At 42.6% G+C, this 23,982-nt stretch overlaps 2 protein-coding genes across 2 annotated transcripts in view; both read right to left on the reverse strand.

Annotated features, from left to right (window-relative positions):
• Positions 1 to 976: 976 nt before the first annotated feature.
• On the reverse strand, positions 977 to 11,040 carry LOC118426507 (mucin-5AC-like). Its single transcript, XM_035835954.1, has 9 exons — positions 10,476 to 11,040; positions 9,557 to 9,706; positions 8,948 to 9,301; positions 8,271 to 8,447; positions 7,803 to 8,044; positions 7,552 to 7,669; positions 5,772 to 7,328; positions 2,468 to 2,603; positions 977 to 2,299 (listed from the first exon to the last, which is right to left on the reverse strand). The coding sequence occupies exons 1-9, from the start codon at positions 10,531 to 10,533 to the stop codon at positions 1,357 to 1,359; spliced, it is 3,735 nt and encodes a 1,244-aa protein (XP_035691847.1). The 5' UTR covers positions 10,534 to 11,040; the 3' UTR covers positions 977 to 1,356.
• Positions 11,041 to 14,264: 3,224 nt separating this feature from the next.
• The window catches only part of LOC118426145 (unconventional myosin-XVIIIa-like), a 96,452-nt gene continuing 86,734 nt past the window's right edge, over positions 14,265 to 23,982 (reverse strand). The window contains exons 35-40 of the mRNA XM_035835407.1: positions 23,420 to 23,662; positions 22,913 to 23,049; positions 21,535 to 22,548; positions 15,750 to 18,713; positions 15,345 to 15,377; positions 14,265 to 14,402 (exon numbers count right to left, since the gene is read on the reverse strand). Coding sequence (XP_035691300.1) covers positions 15,353 to 15,377; positions 15,750 to 18,713; positions 21,535 to 22,548; positions 22,913 to 23,049; positions 23,420 to 23,662 — 4,383 coding nt within the window. The 3' untranslated portion in view covers positions 14,265 to 14,402; positions 15,345 to 15,352. The remainder of the gene's footprint in view (positions 14,403 to 15,344; positions 15,378 to 15,749; positions 18,714 to 21,534; positions 22,549 to 22,912; positions 23,050 to 23,419; positions 23,663 to 23,982) is intronic.

Here is a 23,982-nt window from a genome sequence, read left to right on the forward strand (position 1 = left end):
AATGGTGGAAATTCGAGAAACATTCAACTGCCCAATCTACTCCCTATGGTGTGTGAGTTTTTAAGTAACTTTTTCCACTTCGACAATATCATATTGTAACATTGTCACGCTTACAGGTTGTTTTGCCACCTAAAAAATGTAATTTATAACCGTTTTGTTATCTTGGATCTTTTCCAAATAGAAGATAATGCCACAAATGCTGTCGGACACATTAGAACATTGTCAACAAGGAAGAAAATTCCACAACATCAAGTTAAGTCACGTGTGTTTATTATACGTAACACTATGTACAATAACGCTTAAGCAAACTGTCAGGATAACATACGGAGGATACCATAGCAATTAGCAATGGTGATAGATTACCGTTAGTTTTATATGAATACAATATAACAGACACACATGAATCTTGTAAGAATAAAATATTGAAAAGTGATATCATTAACAGAGGCCAACAAATGTGTGCATGTTTATTTGTGGTTTAATGATGATGGTAGTGATCTGTGTTCTACGTCATTGTTGCCTTTTCTACATGAGCTCTTTCAATTCCGAACCAAAATCGATTCTCAAAAAAATAAGGCTGATAAAGGTAAACCGCATCTCGTAACTCGTAACTAATAGTTAACTTATAGTTAATCTCCCTAAATTAGCTGCTATCTTGGCTATGATAAATCCCACAATACTATTTACTAGATAATGATCATAACATACAGGAGCAAAGAGACTTCCTATAGAAATCGTGGCTATGTAGCCTGGATACCATACCCCAACCTCAGATATCTTTCGTGTGGGGGTCTGGCAGGATGGCTGTAGAAAGGTTCTCGAAGGCCCTTGATCAGAGGAAGGAGAACCTAGGATTGATAACCACTCACACCACAGGTAGCCAGCTACAACACACCACAGTTGGTCAACAGGCTATCACAGTAGCGAATCAGGTACTTAGTAGTCACTGTTATGGATTCAAAAAAGTACAGTTGGGGGTCTTTAACCAATCATGGTAGGGTGTAATTACCTCCTGCTGATCCTGCTGCTGTTCTATTGGTGGAGTTTTTTGCCCACTAGAAGGGGCAAAATTGAGTTCCTATGTCATCCTGCCAGACCGGTGCACGATAGTACTTGACATCGGGCTGGGGTTTGGTAACCAGGCTAGTGGCTATGATGAATGTTATAGTTGGTAACAGAAGAGTAGCTTTTACCTCAAAAGTTAGACCAAATGCAACGAACGTGATGAATCTTCTCATAAATGCAAATCAGTTTGAAACATTCCCTGCTTTATTTTGCAAACATTGGCTTCAGTAAGTCCGTCCCTTATTATGTCGCACGACTATCAGACTAGTCATCAAACTGCACATTTCCAGTTCAGCTTTTAATGTCTGAAGGAGGAGGATCGTCCTGTGAAGACGTTGGGCCGTTCAGCTTTTGGTAATGGATATTGCGAAGACTCTGGTACCCGTCCGGGTTTTGCGCATGCTCATGGATATTCGAATTTTGGTAGTGGCTGTGAAGAAGGCTTTGGTAATGATCAGGCCGAAGGCTTTGGTAATGTGCAGATGGGTTTAAACCCGGCTGACGACCTTCATCATTGCTCGCCATATCGTTCAGGTTCAGTCCGTGCCCAGTTGGATCAGATATTGGTGGAAGATAGTCGCTCTCTGCCTCCCAATCTGAAAAAGAAATGTGGCCACCGTTCATACTGGTCGCCATGGGATGCTGTGATGAAACCTTTGACTTTGTCCAGCAAACTTCGTCGTCTTTTATTTCCATATAGACTTCGTTCTCTCCCACCCAACTACCTCGTTGGTATCCTCTGGTGTGTCCGTTCTCTTTAGAAGTTGGTGCGGGTTGCAGTGATGAAGCTTTCGCCCCCAAAACGTCGTCGTCATTAATTTCGGTATAGTCTTCGCTCTCTGCCTCCCAGCCATAACGTCGTTCTGTTTGGTCCACCTGGCCTGGGGATGAGAACAATCCTTTGGCTCTAGCTGATGAAGAAATGTGTCCGTCGCCCTTAGTAGTTGGCACGGGTTTCTGTGTTGAAGCTTTTGCCCCGCAAACTTCATCGTCGTCTATTGCTGCGTAGACTTCGGCTTCAGAAGATGGAATACCTGACAGAGCTTCTTGTTCTTCTCGTGACGCTGTACTGTTTACCACCACGTTAGGTAACTCCTCGTAGATGTGTTCGAATGTGGGGTTCTCAAAGACGATCTTTCCATTGACGACACTGGCGAAGGAGTCAGCAGCAGATGCCGAATTGTTTTCCTCAGTAACGTACTTTACCTTTGCGTGTCCGGATCGACTTCTTTTCCTGTGAGAAGGAATTAATATTGTCTATCAAATCCCGAGGACAAAAATCGAATTTTGTAGAATGTTCATATGAGCAAACGGTTAAAACAAGCGAAGAGAATAGGGTTGAGGAAACTAGAAATTAAAAAAAATAAGTCTATGAAACACTTGAAATCAAAAGTCTACGTACCTCTTTTTATAGCACATAGTAGCAACAACCCCTGCCGCCACCCCGCAGACCAGACTCAGTGCTACCGCCAACGCTATGGTGCTAGTCATGCCAGAGTTGTTGGTTTGTCCAGCCGAAAGATTTCCTGCTGTGGCTCCTGAAGTAGACAAAAATGTATGAAGTGAGAAATACAGATCATCCGTGCAAATATAAAATGATCAAATTTTCTTACTCATGTTTGTATAATCTGATGATGATGATGGGCACAAGCGCATAGCCGTGACTATTAATATCTTGGTCGAGCGGCACAAGTGAAGAGAAAGTATCGTACTGATTTCATTTATGTAGACCTAATTTTGCAGAAGGGGGGATTCGAATAAGATTTTCCGTGGTGATCTTCGGTACTGTAGTGCATGAGTAATTCCACGGAAACACCGACACCTTTACGGACAAGAGGTCGGAAACCAATACTGTATGTAACACGGCCTCACGCCTAGCCGTAACACTAACAAAATGGAGAATTGCAGGCTGACTGTCACTGATCTCCGAGTCTCTGGATACTGTTATATTGTACAACATTGAGACCATAAAATCATGGATGATTCAAGTACGTCTGTTGTTCAAGAGAACGTCTGTCACTGCCATTACAGTAAAATGGCGGATGAAAAAGAGATAGAAACATTTCATCTGATGTTTGCCTTCTTGTTTCATCATGGTGTACGGTGAATACATGGTTACTACAGCACAGTACCACATTGGTTTACACAACGATGTTACAACATCCCTAGTAGATTTGTACACTGCATCGAATGTAGTGAAATATAATAAACTCGTAAAACGTGGCTGGAATATACAATTGTGGCGTGCTTGGCACTATTGGAACCTTTCTACAAACCAGGTTTGTTGTTTTTGAATAGTTGTCACGCACAGTACATACCTTGCTGGGGGTGAGAAGGAAAGGTCAAAATAGCTTGTATATCAAGACTACCCTAATATGTATTCAAACGAGTGAATCAGGGTTAATGGCCTCCAGGCTGTCATTGCGTATGGGGTTGTACTACGAGGTGAAAACCTATTTCTCTGATATCTGCACCTATTACAAATACCTAAACATGACTAACCTTACTTTGCTACGTGTGTGGTATTGAATATGAAATCGTATCTCTGAAAAAAAACGATATTTCTTATAAATTAAATGATGCGTGGCACCAACTGAAGCTGAGCTCCTGGCCATGTTTTAGTGCCCACATGCCGCAGATACGCTCGTGCATGACCTCAGCATGGGGTTGGGAATCGTTTTGTAAGGCCATGTTGATTTGATTAAATGGATGGCATCCGCGCGCACATCAATTTTCATCTGTTTCCAAAACGTCCTTCAGAACAGCTGTTAAAAAGAGCAAATATATACCGTGGATTTCAAAATACGTTTTCGGAAAACGTATACTTATGTCATAGAATGCCAAGGTCAAGTCCAATGTCAAAGAGGTAAGTGTAAAAGAACACTCATAATGAAGAATAATTTATATTGTTTGATACTCGATAGTCGATACTATGTTATGTGTGACCTTTTGTTCAACCTTTTAGACCACTTAGATTTCATGTTGAAGGCAACTTCTATTTGGCCAAACCTTTTTTTTCATCCGCACGCTCGTATCTGTTTTGGGCTTCCCAGAGGATGTCATCCATATAGTCAAATCAACGTGGCCTAAAGAAACCTGCGTGCCAGGTGCACATATCCGTAACTGCCTTCGATCACAGTCTGTATAGACATCCCCGTGGCGTACATTTCCAAGGTTTATCAAGTCAGCAGTGATATTACAAAACTTCTACTCGTGCTGTGATATTATACAAAGTACTGCACGATACATATTTGGAAATTAGATCGGATACAATATACATGTAACATCACCGACAAAAACAAAATGAACGTAAACCCGTTAAGTAATTGTAAACAGCTGTGTTGTGCATGTCACGGCTGGTGCGTTTCTACAACCCAGGTGTGGTAGGTTGTTTTGCAAAAGCACGGCACATACCTTGCTGGGGTGACAAGAGAGAAAGGAAGGGTCAAATAGCTTGTTTATCAAGACTCTCCTAATATGTATTCAAATGAGTTCATAGCCTCTTGGCTGCCATGGGGATTTACTACGAGGTGACAACACATTTATGCATTAATTTCCAACAGTTGAATAATCTCACTTTCTAAGGGTACTATCGCTTTATTTCTTATCAATAAAGTGAAATGCAATGCACGATACCAAATAACCATGGCTCCTAGCTATATTAAAGTGAGTGGCTGGCGAATGTTTATAAACAAATGTACATGATTGATTCAATATCCGTCATCCATGATGGCACTGTTCCTAAAATGGCGGCCATGACACCTGAAGGTAACCTACTAGGATTTGCCGCTGGTACCCTTCTGGTTTAACATATGACTGAGGCCATTGATGTATTGTTTTGGAAATATCTATAGGTGTTCCTGCAAACAAAATGTTTGGCACTATTGACAGGGTGTTAATACAATTTTCCAGCACAAGTGGCACAATTGACAATATGTCATAAGGCCTGTGAATCATGATCCTCTCATTACTGACTTTGAGGATAACTCTGCTTCTTTACATTCCTGAAGCAATTAAGACTAATTAACAATAATAATGGAAATAAAATGTTACGGCAACGGTGTCTGGTTTGACAGAAATGAGAAAACCACGACAATGATCTTGGGAAAGTCAGCTAACCGAAAAACGAGTACCAAGAACTAGATGTCCACCGTATTCCCCTTGACGCAGACGAATTCGAAGTTTCGGTGACCTGTGAACATCAGCCTATCCCTAAAATCGCGCGGTGCTTGAGAGAACACTAGTACTACCGAAAATGTCCTTTTAGAGCTCGCAGACACGCTACACGAGGTAAATGCGAGCTTAGAGTGTTGAACAAAACAGCAACATTGAGGCAGCATAGCCACAAAAAAAGCCACAGTAACAAAAAAGCCACCACTGACATGACGGCAATAATGACATGTTATTTCAAAAAGAAGATGTCAAACCTAAGTGGTATTTGCTAAGCGCCAAGATTCGCATGTTCCTTGATCTCGTTTACTTTCTAGTTTGATGTGTGCAAGGTGATTTGTGAGGACATGGTTACCACTACAGTACGGTTCTGCACTCATCCACACGAAAACGTTACAAATGTGAAGATTGCGCTGTGGGGAGGTCAACGAGAAAACCTCGAAAGTAAAACTACCGTAAGCATTTAAAAGGGTCATCAATTTCGACCGCCTGACTTGTGGTTCACTCACCTATATATGATAATTATATTTACTCACCGATTCCAGTGATGCGAGATGACTGCGTGGAACTTGTCTTCATTGGCCTAACAGACTTTGTAGTTGTTCTCTCTGTCTTCGCGACTGGAGGCGGTGAATCAGTCGCCACTATAGTTGGTGACGGCCGTGACCGGCCACTTGTCCACGATTGTCCTGTCAAGATGGTGATGATTGTCGATGACGCTTCTGTTGACGTTGTCACGCCATTCCTGGATGAGACTGTCTCCAATGTGGTCCGTCTATCTGTTGTCGAAGATGGTCGTGTTCCGATGGTGGTGATTGTCGACGATGCTTCTGTTGACATTGTTGTTGAGGTCCGCGCTGCTGTATTTTTCACACCATTCGTGAATGAGACTGTCTCCAATGTGGTCAGTCTATCGGTTGTCGGAGATGGACGTGTTCCGATGGTGGTGATTGCCGATGACGTTTCTGTTGACGTTGTTGTGAAGGTCCGCGTTGCTGTTGTTTTCGCGCCATTCGTGGATGAATCAGTCATTAATGTGGTCGCTTTATCTGTTGTCAAAGAGGGTCGTTGTGTCCCGATGGTGATGATTGCCAATGACGCTTCTGTTGACATTGTTGTGGACGTTCGCGCTGCTGTAGTTGTCACGCCATTCGTGGATGTTGTCGGTCTATCGGTTGTCGAAGATGGCCGTGTCCCGATGGTGACGACTGTCGACGATGCTTCTGTTGACGTTGTTGTGGGGGTACGCGCCGCTGTAGCTTTCACGCCATTCGTGGATGCACCAGTCAGCAATGACGATGTTGTCGGTCTATCTGTTGTCGAAAATGGCCGTGTTCCGATGGTGTCGGCTGTCGACAATGCTTCTGTTGACATTATTGTGGAGGACCGAGCTGCTGTAGTTTTCACGCCATTCGTGGATGAACCAGTCTCTGATGTGGTCGGTCTATCGGTTGTCGAAGATGGCCGTGTCCCGATGGTGGCGGCTGTTGACGACGCTTCTGTCGACGTTGTTGTGGAGGACCGTGCTGCAGTAGTTTTCACGCCATTCGTGGATGAGACTGTTTGCAATGTCGTCAGTCTATCGATTGTCGAAGATGGCCGTTGTGTCCCTATGCTGACAACTGTTGATGCTTCTGTTGACATTGTTGTGGACGTTCGCGCTGCTGTAGTTTTCACGCCATTCGTGGATGAACCAGTCTCCAATGTGGTCGGTCTATCGGTTGTCGAAGATGGCCGTGTCCCAATTGTGGCGGCTTCCGATGGTGTTTCTGTCGCCGTTGCCGTAGACGATTGCTCTTCTGTTGTTACTGCGGGCAGCGTCTCTGATGTTGGGTGGTAGGAACCTATACTGCGGGATTGGGTGGTGGTGGTGGAGGTTGATGGTACAGTTGCAGGTATCGAAATGATACCAGTTGTTGACGATGTTGCGACGGTGACGATTGCTGAAGAAGCCTCTGGCGACATCGTTGTGGACGATTGCTCTGCTGCGGGCAGCGTCGCTGACGTTGAGGGGTTGGCACTTGTACTGGACGATTGGGTGGTGGTGGATGGTGTTGAAGGCAAAGGCACCATGGCAGAGGCAGGTATAAATTCTGGAAAAAAGTCATTGGCATCAGCTACATTTGCAACACTGAACTATGCTTCATCGAAGACTAGCGAGTAGGGGTTGCAAACTAACAAACTTGTAAATACCAGAGGGAAAAATTAAAAATGTCAAATTTGCAGCAGGAAGATGCTGTGTTGTGGGTCAATGACGATGAGGAGCAATATTGACAGCTGAAGGCCAATGGGAAAGTAATCTATGGTATCCCTTACCACATTGTCCTCCATATTGACTCACGTCAACATCATCTATGGCGATGTCTCCCCTGTAGCTGCTGCCGCGAACTGCTTCAAACACCACCGTAGATTCCGAGGTGCCGTCAAGAGGAAGCTGATGTTAGAGAGAGTAGAGAGAGAAAAGTAAAACTATTTTACAATTTACATCTTCACGTGATAGAAGTGAAATTGTATCATCGCGAATATCAAATCCATTGTGCTAACATTTCAGTCATTTCATCACTCACCTGCCCTTGTCGCCAGACATTGCCCTGGTCATCGGAGAGGCTCCATATGGGGGCTTCGGTGCCGCCTCTCTCTTTCCTGTTGACGTTAAGAGTGCCGATGTGGATGCCGTACATGTGGTACCAGAACGTCACGCAGTAGCTGGTGTGGCTTGAAGGCGAGGGGATGATGGGAAGTGTAGGAGACAACAGGCGTGCTGTCACTCCTGGGTCGATGCTGGAAGCCTCGAAGTACATGTAGTGCCCTGGAAGTGAGGATGAACAGCAACTACAATGACTTTCTTGTAACTTTGACCATCCTGTGAAAGGCTTATCGGACGACTCACCGTTGTTGAACAATGTGAGGAAACGCTACAAAAACACTTCATTCCTGCTCAGATACATTTGTCTAAATTCGAAATAACAAGCAATGTATTAAAATACTCTGTATGAATACTTAGCACATTTTCTGAGTGTAGTAAGAGATATTACCTATTGCTGTGCCCAACGTCTGGTCAAAGCCAGGCCCTGTATCTGAGGTACCGGTATGCCCTTGATGCCACGTCCACTCAGCCGAGTCGTGAATGTCCTGTCGGTACCCACATATTGACGACAGTTCAAATGTACAGGATGGAGAAGCCAGTGGATATGGTGTTGTCGTTGGCAGAACTAAAAATGAGGAAAATAATTTTATCATGTGATTAACCGACAATTCCAACGTACGTTACAAATCAGAGACATCAATAACCATCATAAAAGATACCGTGTATACCAGTTGCACCAATACTTATACTGTTGTCCATAATCATCCTTACCTCAGATGAAAATTATTCCTTTTAAATCTGAGAAAGGCAAACTTAATATTCCAAGATTTCATTCTGTTAGACAGATTTTTCAAATACATTTCATACCGTACAAATATATATAGTAGTGGGATATAGGAGAATTCTTTTCCACAACTAGTTTATACTTACCTTTCTTGCGTTTCTATGTCTCTCAGACACCTTCCTCAGAGCTTCTGGAGTTCTGCTTCTCGCCGCTATAAGTAGCCGACGTAGCAAACGTAAGCAAAGTAAGTACAAACTGGTTGTGGAAAATAATTCTCCTATATCCTATATTCTACCAACCTGATGAAATTAATTTCGGAAGATAAACAGTAGTATTTTCACCTGTTGTTACAATGGGCTCACATTCATTGCTGACAGTGACGTCATCGATAGCGATGTCTCCTCTGAAGCTGTCTCCGCGAACGGCCTCGAAGATGACGTTGAAGCTGCTGCTTCCGTCCAGCTGCGCACGTCCTAACGTCCAGGCGTTTCCTTGGTTACCGCTTAGTGTCCAAACTGGGGTTCCCAGGATGCCTTGCTTCCTGATGTACACATTTAGGGTCGCTATGCTGCTCCCGAACATGTGGTAGTAGAACCTCAGGCAGTAAGGAGCACTGCTAGCGGGGAATTGCGCGGAGACAAGGCGAGCAACTTCACCTGGGCTACCTGTTGATGTCTCCAGGTACATGTAATGACCTAATGGGGAGAACAACAAATCCTTACATATAAGTTCGTGTCGGATCATGGTCCCGATAATCTAGGTAAAACCTATCAATATTAAATCGCATGAAAAACACAGGTTGAAACAAAAGATGCATAATAGTAATAACAGTGATTGATATTGCTGTGACTTTCTGGTCTTCGTCTAAAAGGCTGTTGTTTAAGGCATATTTATAATAATAGTCAAAACAAACAAAAATATCTTAGAGAGAGTCCAAAACACGTTCTTACCTGTGCCCAGAGTATGGTCAACTGACGGCCCAGTGTTAGGGGTAGGTGTTCCTCCGGCATGACGGGTCCAGTCCAGGTCATCTGTGGGGTCTTGCGTGTGCCCGCACAGGTCACTGGTCTCAAAGTCGCACAACCAGGTTGTACATTCCCCTGGTTTTGAGCGAGCGTATACGTATTTAGTATGATCTGCGTTTGTCACGAAACATGCAAAGTCAGGGCGAACAGTAAGACTTGTATACAACAAATAGCATAAACTTAAAGTAATCATTCCATATATCAATACCACTATTAATCTAAGCTACATACTTATCGTAGTGACGTGTGATGAATACTGAATACAGCAATGCTGGATAGTTGACGAATGACTAACAGGGCGGAGTATGAATCATTTATGATAGAAAAGTATACACAATATTCCACACGACTATTCATTACACAGATGTTATCAAATACTAATGGTAGGGCCTACACAAACGTATTCGGCAGAAGCGAGTAATGAAACTGTTATATGTCAGGGTCTGTTCACATATTCGTCGTACGATTGCAAACTGGATTCGTTTTGTGGTGATAGTCGCACATATGTCAGGCAAGATCGAACTATCCTGTTATGGAAAAACTGTTTCGGATCCTTGTCGGTTGTTTTTGTCATGCACGGTCTGCTTGAAAATCGTACAACATCAAAATAGAACGACGACCTACGACGACTGTGACGACCACATAGAGCATGGGAGCAAGTTGTGCAATGTTGAATCAATACCATAGCTGTACAATTCTTGTGCGACAACGAATGATTCACATACAATAGGTTTACCCATCGTATTTGTGCCGCAGTACCGATAGCTGAGAATCGAAGATCTCGACCTTTTGAACGTAACGTTACGTCTAAATCCCTATAACATGTATAAAACGTAAGTCTTACCTGGTGGTAAATGCTGAACGATTAGGAGTAACGTGCAGACGGCCACAAAAGAGTCCATGGTACTTTGAAATCCGTGTGTTCCTCCTCGCTAGTGAAACACGGAAATGTTTACACAAGGCACTCAGTCCGAGAAACCTTTCTGGGCCCTTTCTACGGTCTGCGCACGACACCTGTGCGCACAAGCGGAAGGCCACCGAGTCTTTGTTGGAATCGGTGTTGATCTGTAAACACCGTGTAACGTTAACTCTGAGATACGAACACATCCATGGCACAATGCTGTGTCTTGCATAATAATTCTTAATCCTCAACATTACGTGTTCTTCAGTAAGGCATGTAAACTTAGTTTGTTACGGTTAGTTGAATTATTGCATAATGCTGACTAAACGTTACTTGTTTCCGGAGATTGTGCCCTGATTAACTTTGGCCTAGTACTCATCCACCTCCGGCTGTTATCCACGCGCCCTACCGTACAAGTTAATGTTCTGAAGCTATCACAAAGCTAATAGTTAACCGTTTTATTACCCTCCCTAGAAGGTTTTGCTTTCGGTAGCGTTTGTGTGTGTGTGTGTGTGTGTGTGTATGTACCGTCAGCATAACTCAAGAATCGAATGCCTAGATGGATTGTCTTGATATTAGGTACGTGGGTAAGTCTTGATGAGATTTGCACAAGATCAGTGACATACCAGCGGATTTGAACCCAGGGGCCAAACATCCTGCCCTTACACCACACGACACCTACAGTCATGGGCCAAAAGAGGCAACCTACGGCTGACTAAGTAATGCACAAGCTCTAGCTCTCAGCAAATTTGATTGCTTACCCAGTTAAGTGCCCCAAAGCGACAGTGACACACAAACTACTGACATTGCACAAAAAGAGTTTTCACTAACCCCCAAGGCTGATTTCTTTTCAGATCGACAATAGGTTATACTGTCCTATGATATTTGTTATCTTGGATAATGAGGGCGGCAAAGGAATGGAAAGAAATGACATCTTTTTTACAGCCACCCAAGCTGAAATAGTTTAAACTTTTCTATCCCTTGGGTATCCAAGTAAGAGTTGTGCCATAACTGTATAACCGATTGGAGATCCAAAGCGCAATGGACTTTTCGGAAATCGATAACCCGACTGACTGCTTTGCACTTTTTGCTGCCTAATTATAAACTCTCCTCCTTGACCGTTAGGATATAAAACCTGATTTCCAACAAGATATCTTCAGTGTCACTGACAAAAGATAATGGATGATTCATGTTATCTGGAACATCTGACTGTTTCCAAAACCATATCCAGTTGCTTGAGTAATTGCTATTAGACGTATATCATTACCTGGATGTCTGACCTTCATTGATAAAACTATTGGCTTGTGCCCTGGACGATCCTTACTGAATGTGAAGTTGGGTTGACAGAGTAATTGTTTTTCAACACTTAAAAAACAAATGTAACGTTTCTTGGTGGAAGTCAATGTGCAAACGTTGGCACATTAACGCACCAAATCCGTAGTGTGTTTTTGGCACACAGACAGATTAGCCTGAAAGGCTCGGCGGGTGTGACTCCACCGTAAGAGTCCTGTAGTGCCTTTCCCAAGGGCACAATGCCGGGGCATGATGGGTATTGAACTCGGGACCTTTTGATTCCAAACTGAACACTCTATTAGTTGCGCCACACTAATTTTTAACATCAGATGTAGTTTATTATGGTTAATTATAATATGGGGAACAACAGATGATGAACTGGATAGTGTGTGTGTATAATTCATTACTTCATTACTTCATCAATCAATCAATCAATCCATCTATTCAAGCATCCTTCCATGCATCCTTTCATCCATTCAAAAGTAATGACAACAAAAAACAATTCAAGTGTAGGGATAAACCATGATATGATGTACCTTTATTATACAAATCAAGTTCCATGACAGAATGAAGGAGATGCTACAGCCTTTTGTTTGTATTGCATTGGAGTGACACTTTCAGCGCATCGTATGCACTGCACAAACAAACTGCTAGGTCACTGATACTGTGATATCATATGCACAGAGCACAGCTGTAAAGTAACAACAAACCAAATGATGATTAACTGGATATGTAAAATGATACAGATATATGGCAAGTTATAAACAGACAACAAATTTTGTTGCAGAAAATTCAGTGTACAAACTTTATCGGTAATAACCAGTTTAGAGTGACCAATCAAAGATTCCGATCAATGTATTGATGTTCTACATTCTGTAATGTTTGAAAGAGGAAATAATGCATATGCTACATGACATCTGTTTATACTCACCACCAGTAAGTATAGTGCATAGGCAGGAAAAAAGGAGCAGACATTTAATAATACTGGAAATACAGTTTCTGTAGATAGACTGTCAGTAGCAGCTGCCTGGTCAAGTTGCTAGCATCAGTCATACATGTATACAACCCCTTAAGTTAAGGGTTCCTAGCATCAATCATACGTGTATACAACCCCTAAAGTAAAGGGGCACAATCATCTTTGGATACAGAACGTTGCTATGTCAAGAAGCTGACCAAAACCTAATTCAAGTCTACCTATAAAAGACTCTCAACTTTTCAAACAAAACGAAAATTACAATAACATAATAAAAAGTATGTATTATATTATGTTGACAAATCTTTAACATTGGGATAGCCTAGCCTATTCTGGATAATGCTACCATACTGAATCAGCTGCAGCGACTGGCGGCACCAGGGCTAGCCTGGGCACCAGACAAGCCAAACTTCTTACATCAATAAGTATATACAGCTAGGAAATCATCTTTAACACCTGTAGTAATGCCTGGGCCTCAGTCTATAGGCCTGGAGGACTTTTATATCTTAATCATTAGCATATAAGTTAGAGGATAAAGCCATAGCCAGTCTTTTACATTGTTCATCACCATTGTTGACATTGTATACTTGAGGTAAAAAAACAGAGGAGCTAGCGATCACAGAACAGCAAAAAAACTCTTACTCTGGTACTGCCCTAGCGATGAGTAATGTCACTCCAACTACCAGTATTCACTTCCAAGTCCTTCTTAAAGCTTGCTATGTACCTTTACATTACATTCAACAGTAGGAACGTCAACTATATCTTTGCTATTGTTTGTCTTCTGATTTCATAGATACCTTAGTTCATCCAACAAAAGCATTACTTAATCTGAATGTCTTGCTAAAAGTAAAGCAATACAAGTAGTTCAGAGATTATACACTGTTATATACTGACATTTATGTTGAATAGTTTAACAGTACCTTCACATCACCTGGTCATACAATCCTACTGATTTCTCCTATAGAACCTCCACGTCGTAGAGACAATTTTATCCTAACAATTGACTACACTTTATGTATAGTGCAACTAGTGCTGGTTGCATTCTGAATTTTCTCTCTTTCAATAAGGATTGATATACCGTAAACCCTGTGTGCATGTAAAACCCCTAAGCTTCAATACATTGTATTGGCTGACTACCACATTGTAATCTAAATGGTCACAGATTGATGCATATTACAAAAAGGAACATGAAATTATAATAATTTCTCCACAAGTTGACTCCTGATTGTACCTTGTATGTGTAAAACCTTATACATGTAAGGTTATTTCCTAACTTCCCCTCACCACCATTATTTTCACATTCAGTATACACACGTCATATTGAGAGAGTCATCATATGTGTCCACTCTCAATATATATACACCATACGTATCCATACTTACACTACCCCAGATACTTATGTCTCTCCCCCCTCTCTTCATACGAACTCGGAATCGGTGTACTTCTTTCGCTGCTGGGGTACTTCAGGCGACCGAGGGGGAGGTTCAGGTTTGGACGTGGAGGGGGTGCGCGAAAAGGAGACTTTGGCTGTGGAGGTGAACGTCTTGGGTACCTGAGGAGCGTGTTTAGTGATCTTGGTGTGTCGCACGGGGGCTACTTCAACTCTGCAGAGGGACAGAAGAAAGTGTACCACGGTGAATATTGGGTTAATGATTCCAATGGACATCACTTCATTACAGGCGACTTCCATGCCATCACAAATGCATTGTATTCATGCTGTTAGGAACATCAGGGTCATGGTCAAGACATACAAATGAAGTTGGCATACAAGTACATTGTATTACCTGTAACAACATGGTAAGGTTAATAATCAGTACAGTACAGTAAGTTCATTTCATCATCAACGTCCATCACAAATACCATGCTGTGGTTGCATTAGAACTGGATGAGTTGCATTCATAGTTTCTGCAGTTCAATACTTCACCGTTGCTATGCCTTTATTCCATAGTCTTTTAGATGCCAAATTTTACATGCACCACATTGCTTGAAAAGGACGCATATGCAACTTGCGAACAAGTTCAGAATCCATGCCAGTACAACCATGCTCATAGGCAAGCAAGCAGATGCACAGAAGAGGAGGGAATTGTGCATTACCAAAAAGCAGTTCTGATCTGTATATCCCTCGTCTGAAGAGGCAAGAACAGAGTGAGAGAGAGGTTAGAAGGTTGGTTCAAGCTGTGCGGGGGACGGGGGTGGTAAGGGTATGAGTGGTGTGGTGTGTCAACATTTTCACTGCACTCTTTAGAAACATCCAGCAGTCAAGGAGCCAAACCATGCAATGCCACACCTGGTCAGCAGAGGGCGCTGCTACGCCACGCATTGTTCGCACACTGGACTGTTTTGGATAACTGTCATCTTCAATTTTGGCCCCATTTGAAAAGAAAGGCATGATCTGGAAGCCAATCTGAGACCTAGAATTTCTGTATGACCTAGAACTGATCATGCTACAAGGTCGCCCTCTTGTTGACCAGCATGGCAAAGTGCCCCCATACAATCTCACTGCAAACTGCAAGCAAGAGATAGAAGGAACGTGGTGTGTGACGTACCCTGGGAGTCAGGGCCTGTGCTTTCTTATCATGCTACAGGAACACAAGAAGAGAGAAGGTACATGATGGTGAGACAGAACACAGGACAGATGACATGCTTCATTTGTGAAAAGGAAAAGCAGAAAGGAAAGACAAAAAGGAAGAAAGTCTGACAGAAATGAAGCAAGCAGGCTGAGTTTCACAAAAAGAAAGCAAACTGGACATAGAGACACTTTACAACCCTGTATGGTATCTTAGTCCAGGATTCCAGGTTATGTAGACATACACCTGTGTGGGACCACAAGGGCACATACAGGAGAGACAAGTGAAGAGAAGGGATGGCCATGCACATCTCTGTCTGTCACAACGGAGATGGGCAGACCGGTATTACAAAAGGAAACAAAGGGATAGGATGGGTGGACTCACGTGGGCTTAGAAAATAGCTGAGACTCACTCTGTGCTGCACCCTGCTTGCCTACCCCACCAGAGCTTGCCTTCTTGCCATTTGTTTGGGGTTCAGGACTAAAAGGTCTGGGCACGGGGCTACCTGATCTTTTTACATCAACTCTAGACTCCCAGAACAGTGCAGCTTGTAAGACAGCTGAGGGCTTTTTCTTGGGGCCACTGGCTTTTTTTGGAGTTTCTTCCTTGACACCGGCACCATACTTCACTAACTCTTTAGGGAATTCGGTGGGTGGTTCGATGTCTTGAGGAAGGGAAGGTTGTCGAATCATGATCGGGTTTGGTTTTATCGGCTCGTTGATTTTTGTAGCTGCCTTGTAGGCTTCCGTACGCCTTTCCTGGGATTTTGGTGAGTCCCTTGATCTTCCCCTTTTCACATCAGGGACATTTCTATTTTCTTTAACTCTACTTTCATCAGACACAGCCTTCTTAACTTCAGCTTTGGCTTCTGCTTGCTTTAAAGGTTTCTGGACAGTTATCTTGTCTTTATCAGCTTTTATGACTTTGCTATCCAATGGAACTGTTGTCTCTTTTCTAGCTGTTTCAGTATTTTTGGAACTGGAAAATGTTTTAGAAGCCTTTGGTGCAGATTCAACATTAGGACTCTGTGATTCAAACTGAGCAGAAACTTTCCCTCTCTTGAATTTTGATGGCTTGTTCATGAGCCCAAACAGACTATGAGACAGTTCACCATCCAAAGATCCAGGTGGAGTGATCTTTTTGAATTTTGGAACATGAGGATGTTGAGAGGGTGGTTCAGGAGGTTTTGGATCTGGAGGTTTACTTTCTTTGGTACCCTGGCGAGTTGGTCTCAACTCGGTGGTCAAACTGGAAACTTTTCTAACTTTTTGCTCAGAAGAAACGGCTCCTTCTGTTTTAGCTTGGGGTTCAAAAGAAAATTCTGATTTGGCTTTTGTAGGGGACCTAAAGTCCACTCTTTTCTTTGGCTGCGATGTACCACTATCTGCAGCAACAGGCTTTTTCTCAGTCTTGGTGGGAGACTGTAACTCCTTGGTTAAGGTGGTAGTGACCCTTCCTGCCTTCTTATCTGTAGTGTCAGAGTCTCTGGGTTGGAATGCTGCAGACATCAGCTCCTGTACATCCAGGGAAATCTTCTGCAGCTCATTCTTAATCTCAACCTTACTCTTTAACAATTCAAGGTTATTTTGCTTGTTTGCAGCTCGAAGGGCCTCTGTAAGGCTTGGCTGTTTCTCCTCTACAACTTCTTGAGAACTGGATTTAGTTTCTTTAACAACTTTGGAAACTGGTGCTGGTTCTCTATGTACATTAGGTACACTTTTAACTTCTTCAAGCTTCTTCGGAACTGTTTTTGTGTCTTGAATTGTTTTGGTTGTTTTTACTTCTTGGGCTGTCTTGGAAACAGTTTTAATTTCTTCCTTTGCTTTTGAGACTGTTGGAGACTGAATATTAGAAATTCCTTGATCTTTCTTTGTTGCAAGTTTAGTATCTGAGGCTACCTTGGAAATATTCTTAGTTTCTTTGTCTGCCTTCGATACAATTTTAGCTTCCTTGTCTGCCTCAAAAACAGTTTTTGTTTCTTGACTGGTCTTAGAAACAGTCTTGGATTCTTGGGCTAACAGAGTTGGTAAGGTTTCATCCTTAGCAAGGGCTATTTCAGTGTATTTCTCCAAAAAGGACACTCTCTTTACAGCTTTGTCATCAGTTGGCTCTTCTGTTTTAACTTCCTTGGTGACTTTTACAGGCTTTGGTTCTTCAGATACCAATTTTGAAGTTGTAGACTTTGATGTCAGTTCTTCATCTTTAGTGGCTGGAGACAAATCTGATGCTACTTTCTGTTTCTCCTCACTGGCAGGCTCTGTAGTTTTGCCCTTGGCCTTAACAATTTTCTCTTTCTCACTTTCTGTTTTTATTTTCACCTCATCTTTATCTGGTGCATCTGGTCCTGCTTTCTCCTTAACAATAGCGGGAAGCTCCTTATCCAGCCACGATGTCTCAGATTTAGTCTTGGGCAGTATTCCTTTGTTCTCTAACTCACTCTGACCTTTCCTACGTTTAGCTAACAAAGACGCCACATCGTCTGGCTCCATCAGATCTGCAGCCGTGACGGCCTGTGACAGTTCTGGGCTTACATTTTTCTTCTCTTCCTCCGACTGGCCTTTCTTCCTCTTAGCTAACAAAGATGCAACTTCATCATCATCCATCAGGTCTTTTGTTTTTGTTGGGGTTAAAGATTTGCTGTCATCATCTTTCGAAGCCTCCACCTTTACTTCATCAGCCACAGGCTGCACAGACAGACCTTTAGTTTCTGATGACTTCTGTGCCTCTGATAGATCAATGGTAGGTTCTGTCTCTTTTACCGTTTTTATGTCTGAATCTTTAGTATTTTTACCAGACCCTTCTACACTATCGTTTTCCCCATTCTCCAGTTTATCATATTTGATTGAAGACTGTACTTTGGATACAGGAAGAATGCCTTTGTCCTCCAGTTCTGAAAGAGTTTTCTTCCCTTTAGAAAGCAGGGAAGAAATGTCATCTTCAACCCCATCTTTTGCTGACAACTTTGACTTAGACTTGGGAAGAAAGTCCATGTCTTCTAGCTCTGAGCGGCCCTTTGATCCGTAGATGACCATAGACGGGACAAAGTCTTCGTCAAAGTCTGACGTGATCCTGGTTTTTGTTTTTGGCATAAAGTCCTTGTCTTCTAACTCTGAACGTCCTTTATATCGTTTCGATAAATATTTCATTATGTCATCATCGTCATCGTCAGTTCGAGGGGAGGACAATCTAGTTTTCGACTTGGGTAGGAAATCTTTGTCTTCAAGCTCAGAGTACTTTTTACTTTTCTTAGACAGCGATGATGTAGTGTCACTCTCATCGTTATCATCGTTTAGCAATAAGGCAAGCTCTGGGTCTTGGAACCTTGTTCTATACTTGGTGAGAGTGGAGCTGAGGGGGTCACAGGGACGGGTAAGAAAGGGGGTGAAAAAGAAAGAGAAGCAGAAGAAATTAAAACAGAGAGAAATGCAAAAGAAGATACTTATAAAGAAGAAAGGAGATGAAAATATGCATGGCTGTAGTGCTGTAACATTGTGTGATAAGCTGCTGAGTTATGAAGAGCTTTGAAGTAAAGAAAGACTGTGTGAAAAGTGCGAACAAAGTAGATGCGATGTTTTAAGAGATTCACACACACAACACTCCAATTATGCATATCTAATAACATGTCACACTTGAAGAGTGCTTGGGGTCAATAGTAGAAAGGTTGTGAAAGGTACATTTAATTTGTAATATCAACTACACTATTTGTACATGTGGTAAAAATATAATGAGTGCTAAAAAACAAACAAATGTTAACTGTACAACACATACAATGAGAAAAACTGTCCAGCTACATATTATACATAGAAATTAGTGTGCTGTGTAAAACCTTGCTAATAAAACAGAGTGAAGCTCCATGCTGAAATAAAGATAAGGAAGTCAGCACAAGTGTTGGGCCTTACTCTAGGGAGGGAAGAAAAGGAACAATAGGTAAACAGCAGTCTGTGTGAAGATGTCTGGAAGGTAAGAGAAATGCAAACAGAACACAGATTAGGTAGATGCTACTGCCAGAAGTATTATTCAAAAGAACTCCATCCCCTTTGAATTCTGTTTGTGCTTTCGTAAGCTGTTGGGCCAGTTCAAACCGGGGCACAAATAAAATATGGAATTGGAGCCAATTAGCCAACAAAAGACTTGAAAAAAGAAATGACAGAGAAAAGAGCAGTGATGGAGATGTGTTGTGTAGGGAGAGGATGGAGGAAATAGACACACTGAAGGTGACATGAAAAGGGATTGACGTGATATGAGGCTTGTCTTTAAGATAATGAGTATTCAGATATGTAAATGAGGAGTGGTATGATCTACATGGATCTAAGAAGGAGTGAAAGATGGTCCCCTACCCTCCTCAGGAAACGGAGCTTCCAGGTCAGAGGAGTACATGGTAGAGAAAGAGAACGATGAAAAACAGGACGAAAAATACAGTTGTTTCAGCATTCAGCATGCTGAGGCCGCCGCAGGGGGGAGGAGAGAGAGGGGGGAGTTAGTGCACATATCAGTGTTAACCCAGGGGGGGAATGATAGGCACTACTGGGGATCTGTGTATTACACAAGTTTCACTAAGTTTCAAACAGGCCCTGGCAAAGTAGTTTACACTGTCTTCCCCAGCCATAGAGTAAGGATATTTGACATTGACAGTTAAGAAATTGTCAGATGATAGTAGGCTGCCTCCACCATGGATTCCAATTCAAAAATTTTCATCCAATCCCAACTAAGGAATGATCAAAACTGCAAGCATTGGAGATCAAAATGGACAACAAATCCCCATCATTGTCCCTCCTGTGGCTCCCACTGATATGTGCTTTGAGAGAAACACCAGATTAAGGCGATCGTGAGGAAAGCCACCTAGTCCATGCAATATTACTGAGTGAATTGGTACAGTTAGAGTCTGTGTCAAGAGAGGATCTACACTACAGAGCAACATGGCAGATTTTCTCAGCACAGCACCATTTTACATTTTCATGCAATTTTATACGTTTCCACTTTAGTATCAACACTGATTTGTAGCATTCTAGTCCAGTATCATACGTTTCTTGCAAACGTCTTATCATCGCACATTTATATAAGATGTCTGGCCATGCAATTTGGGGTAAAAACCTTTCCCATCATTCTCCGTTGGGACTAGAGGCAGAGTAAGTTTGAGGATAAGAGGGGTTAGTGTGGAGGAAGGAAACGTGCAGCAAAGGCATGGTTATAGTACACTTCAATTCTTCCAATTGCAGGCTCATCAACATTTCAAAACATTCCGTCATAATGATGTTACAAGATGTAACAATATTCAACGTTATTAGAGTTGGCAGAGGCTTTTTACAAACCATTTACAAAGCAAAATCACTCTGTTATTTCTAGCTGTCTGGCGCATTTACTATCTAACAAGCGTAACATCATTATTGGTGAGCAAGCCCTCATACAGGAATTAGCACAGATTAAAGTTAACACTCAACAGAACAAATAAAAGTAATAAAAAACAATGTTAGTAAGCATAATTGCAAGGAAGAATGGAAAAGAACATACCATGACTTAGTGTCTTTCCTTAGGAAGTGCAGCAAAGCAAGGGGCAAAAAATATTGAAATTAGAGGTAACAGGAAGAAGGACAAGATCATTGAGTTGACATAAAGATGTGACGAAACTCAACTTCTAGTAGTGAAACACTGTGAATCTTAAGTGAAAAATCATTGAAGAGTGCATGGGAAACATAGTGAAATGACATAGTGATACTTTTTAGCACAGTACATAACAATTGAGTTTGGAAAAATGTCCAATGGGATTTTTCATGAAATTTGCAGAGTCAAAATCTATTATAGACAAATGTCTGAACCTGAAAGGGCTAGGGAATGTTATAAACCCGTCCATACAACAAGGTCACTAGGCCTCTACAGGGAAGTTGTGAAAAGTAGGAACATTTTCAGGTGTTTCTCCCAAAGGAAAATTGCAAATAAAAAGTGTACTGAACAACAGATGGAGGTAAGCAAAGGTTCTTTAGAGAAAAAGGTGGAGAATGTTGGATTGTTTCTACATATCAGCAAGTTCCTAGTAGAAAGTCTATTACTACAACTGTAATGTCTTGGAGATATCCATTCACTCAAACAGTACATCTTCAGTTACATCTGTCATTCAGACACAGTTACATCAACAAGAACACAGCAATGAAGAATGGTTGGAAGAAGGACTTACCTGGGACTTTGTAACACTGCAGCATCCACCTGGTCTAGGCTGTTATCTGAAGGTTCTGTCTTGCCACCTATGTGTAGGGTCCGAGTTCCTGAACCTAGGCCGTCTTTAGGTACATCGGAAGAAATCTCGTCATCGAGCAGCCGCCGATTTCTTGTAACCGTGTCGTCCGGACCGTCGTCAAGCAACCTGCTCTTGCGAATGCGGTTCTCTTCGTTCACGGCGGAGACTCTACTGCTACGACTGTCGTTCACGTTATCCGTTATCCGCGTTTGTCTGGTGGATATCTCCTCCTTCTCATCGTCTGTCAGCGTGAGTCTACTGTGTCGTGAGGAGGAGTCTTTAAGTAACGAGTCTAAGTCTGTACCGTCCGAGAGCTTCCATTTTCTGTCTTCCGGAGGGGAGTCCGCCTGCTCCTCACTGTAAGACTTGCTAAGTAGGTGCCGTTTTCTCATCTCTGCAATGTCTCGTTCGATGGACGCCTCTATGTCATCCTCCACCCCGTCTTCTGTCGCCTTTGTTTCAGTCTTCGCGGTGCTACTTGTCACCTTTTTCTCAGTCTTTGTGGTGCTATCTATGACAGCGGTTGTCTTCTTCACATCAGAGGCTTCCTCCTCCTCCATGTCGTTCAGGCAGGAAAAAGACGACCTGTTTGTCCGCTTTTTAACAACCGTTTCCTCGTCGTCGGCATCAGCACTGCTTTCCCTCCAAGCTCTCCTCGTTTCTCTATTGTACTCCAAGTCTACATCGTTGTCATCTTCATTGATATAATCTCTCCATGACGACTTCTTCGTAAACACTGAATCATCGTCATCCAGGTTGTAGCGGTTTGATGAACGGTGCGACGAGTCTCCATTCTCCTTCGGTACAGTGGCATCGGGAGATGAGGAAATTTTGCGACTGGGCCTCTTTGGTTCTTCGCCTTCACTCTCACTGTCGTCACTCCAGTCGCGGCTTCTTGCGCGGAACTTCTTACGCAGCTCTGTCAGCTCTTCATCGTCCGAGATCTCACTTTCACTGCAGAAATGCAAACATTCAATTAAAAAAAAAATCAATTAAATTTTTTAAATTTATTTTTCAATTCAATTTATTAACATAAAAGAAATTAAAACAAAACATTCAATATATGATAAAGATTCCTTACACACAACTGTTTGAAACTCTCTCTCTCTATATATATATATAATGCAAGCGGGGCTGTCAAATATTTTCCATCTCACTCATTGAATGGGAGCCTATGTTGTTAATTTTTGCTTACATTTACATCAACTTCACGTCATCAAGATTTTGTGGATGGATGGATGGGATTAAATTTCTATCTCAAAGGAAGGAACTGGTCCTGGAAGACAGGTCTGAGTGACAATGTAGAGTGAGATCTCACCTTCTGCTGTCGTCATCCCCACTGTCCGACACATCGTCCTCCAGCGCCGCCTGGAGCTCTCCGATTCGTCGGAACGCCAGCTTCAGGTCGGCCTGGAGCCCTTCATTCTTACTCTCCATCTCTGCAATCTCCATTTCCTACAGGAAAACAAAAGAAAAGGACTTTGGAAACATGTAAGACGTAGCTCAGATACTGTGGAAAATGTTGCTGTCAGCAGATGTCAACAAAGCAACATTGCATAATCACCTGTTTGGGAAAATCAAAAAAGTTCCCTTAAGTTTGTTCTATTTAAGAGAATACAAGTGCCAAAATATTTCTTCCAAATTCCTGTTGACACACCGCAACGTCTATCCCTTGCAAGACAGGGAATAACGGTTGCTAAACCGGACAGTGAGTGAGTGAGTGTGTGTGTATATTAAGATCTTACAGAGAATATTACAATAAGAGTTCTGTATCACCAGGAATAAACCAATAGGCCTGTAGGAAGGACAAGTTCCCAGGACTCACCAGGTCGTGTTTCTTCTGCGTCGCCTCTGTCTCCTTCCTCTGCAAGTCCGAGAACTCCTCCCGCGAGTCGCGCAGCTGGCGCTCCATGCGCCGCGTGATCTCCTGATGCCGCTGCTTGGCGGCGTCCAGGTTGTCTCGCTCCTCCTGCAGGCGCTGGATGTTCTCCTTCAGCCGCCCCACCTGGATCTCCTGCCGGTGTTTCGTGGTGCGCTCAAGGTCAAGCTTCGACTCAAGGTCACGAATCTATGTTTAAAGGAAATGACATTCAGTAATTAAGTACAGCGCATATGTAGACTACACCTACTAAACAACCATGTATAAAAAAAAAAAAAAAAGTTACAGTTTGCCCATACATCTACTGATGCGTAGGGTGGCACCCATCTCCACTTCGAAGCCCTTGGGCCACACATTTGTGCAAGTCACTACAGCAGGGGGCTGGTTCGCTGGTAGTGATGTGTGTTTAACTCCCATACTCTTCCTCATTAGTGCTGAGTGCTAAGCAGAGAAAGCAGCATGTACCATTTTCAGAGTCTTCGGTATGACTCGGTCGGGGATCGAACTCA

The sequence above is a fragment of the Branchiostoma floridae genome, chromosome 11 (assembly GCF_000003815.2).
Source record: "Branchiostoma floridae strain S238N-H82 chromosome 11, Bfl_VNyyK, whole genome shotgun sequence".
Lineage (NCBI taxonomy): Eukaryota > Metazoa > Chordata > Leptocardii > Amphioxiformes > Branchiostomatidae > Branchiostoma > Branchiostoma floridae.

Excerpts from the sequence above, each read along its gene's own strand:
- LOC118426507 (XM_035835954.1), bottom strand. The coding sequence starts at position 10,533 with ATGGACTCTTTTGTGGCCGTCTGCACGTTACTCCTAATCGTTCAGCAT. Across the intron at positions 9,707-10,475 it reads CGTTCAGCATTTACCACCAG|GGGAATGTACAACCTGGTTG; the intron begins GTAAGACTTACG and ends GCTCAAAACCAG. Across the intron at positions 8,448-8,947 it reads TGAGCCCATTGTAACAACAG|TTCTGCCAACGACAACACCA; the intron begins GTGAAAATACTA and ends CCTCATTTTTAG.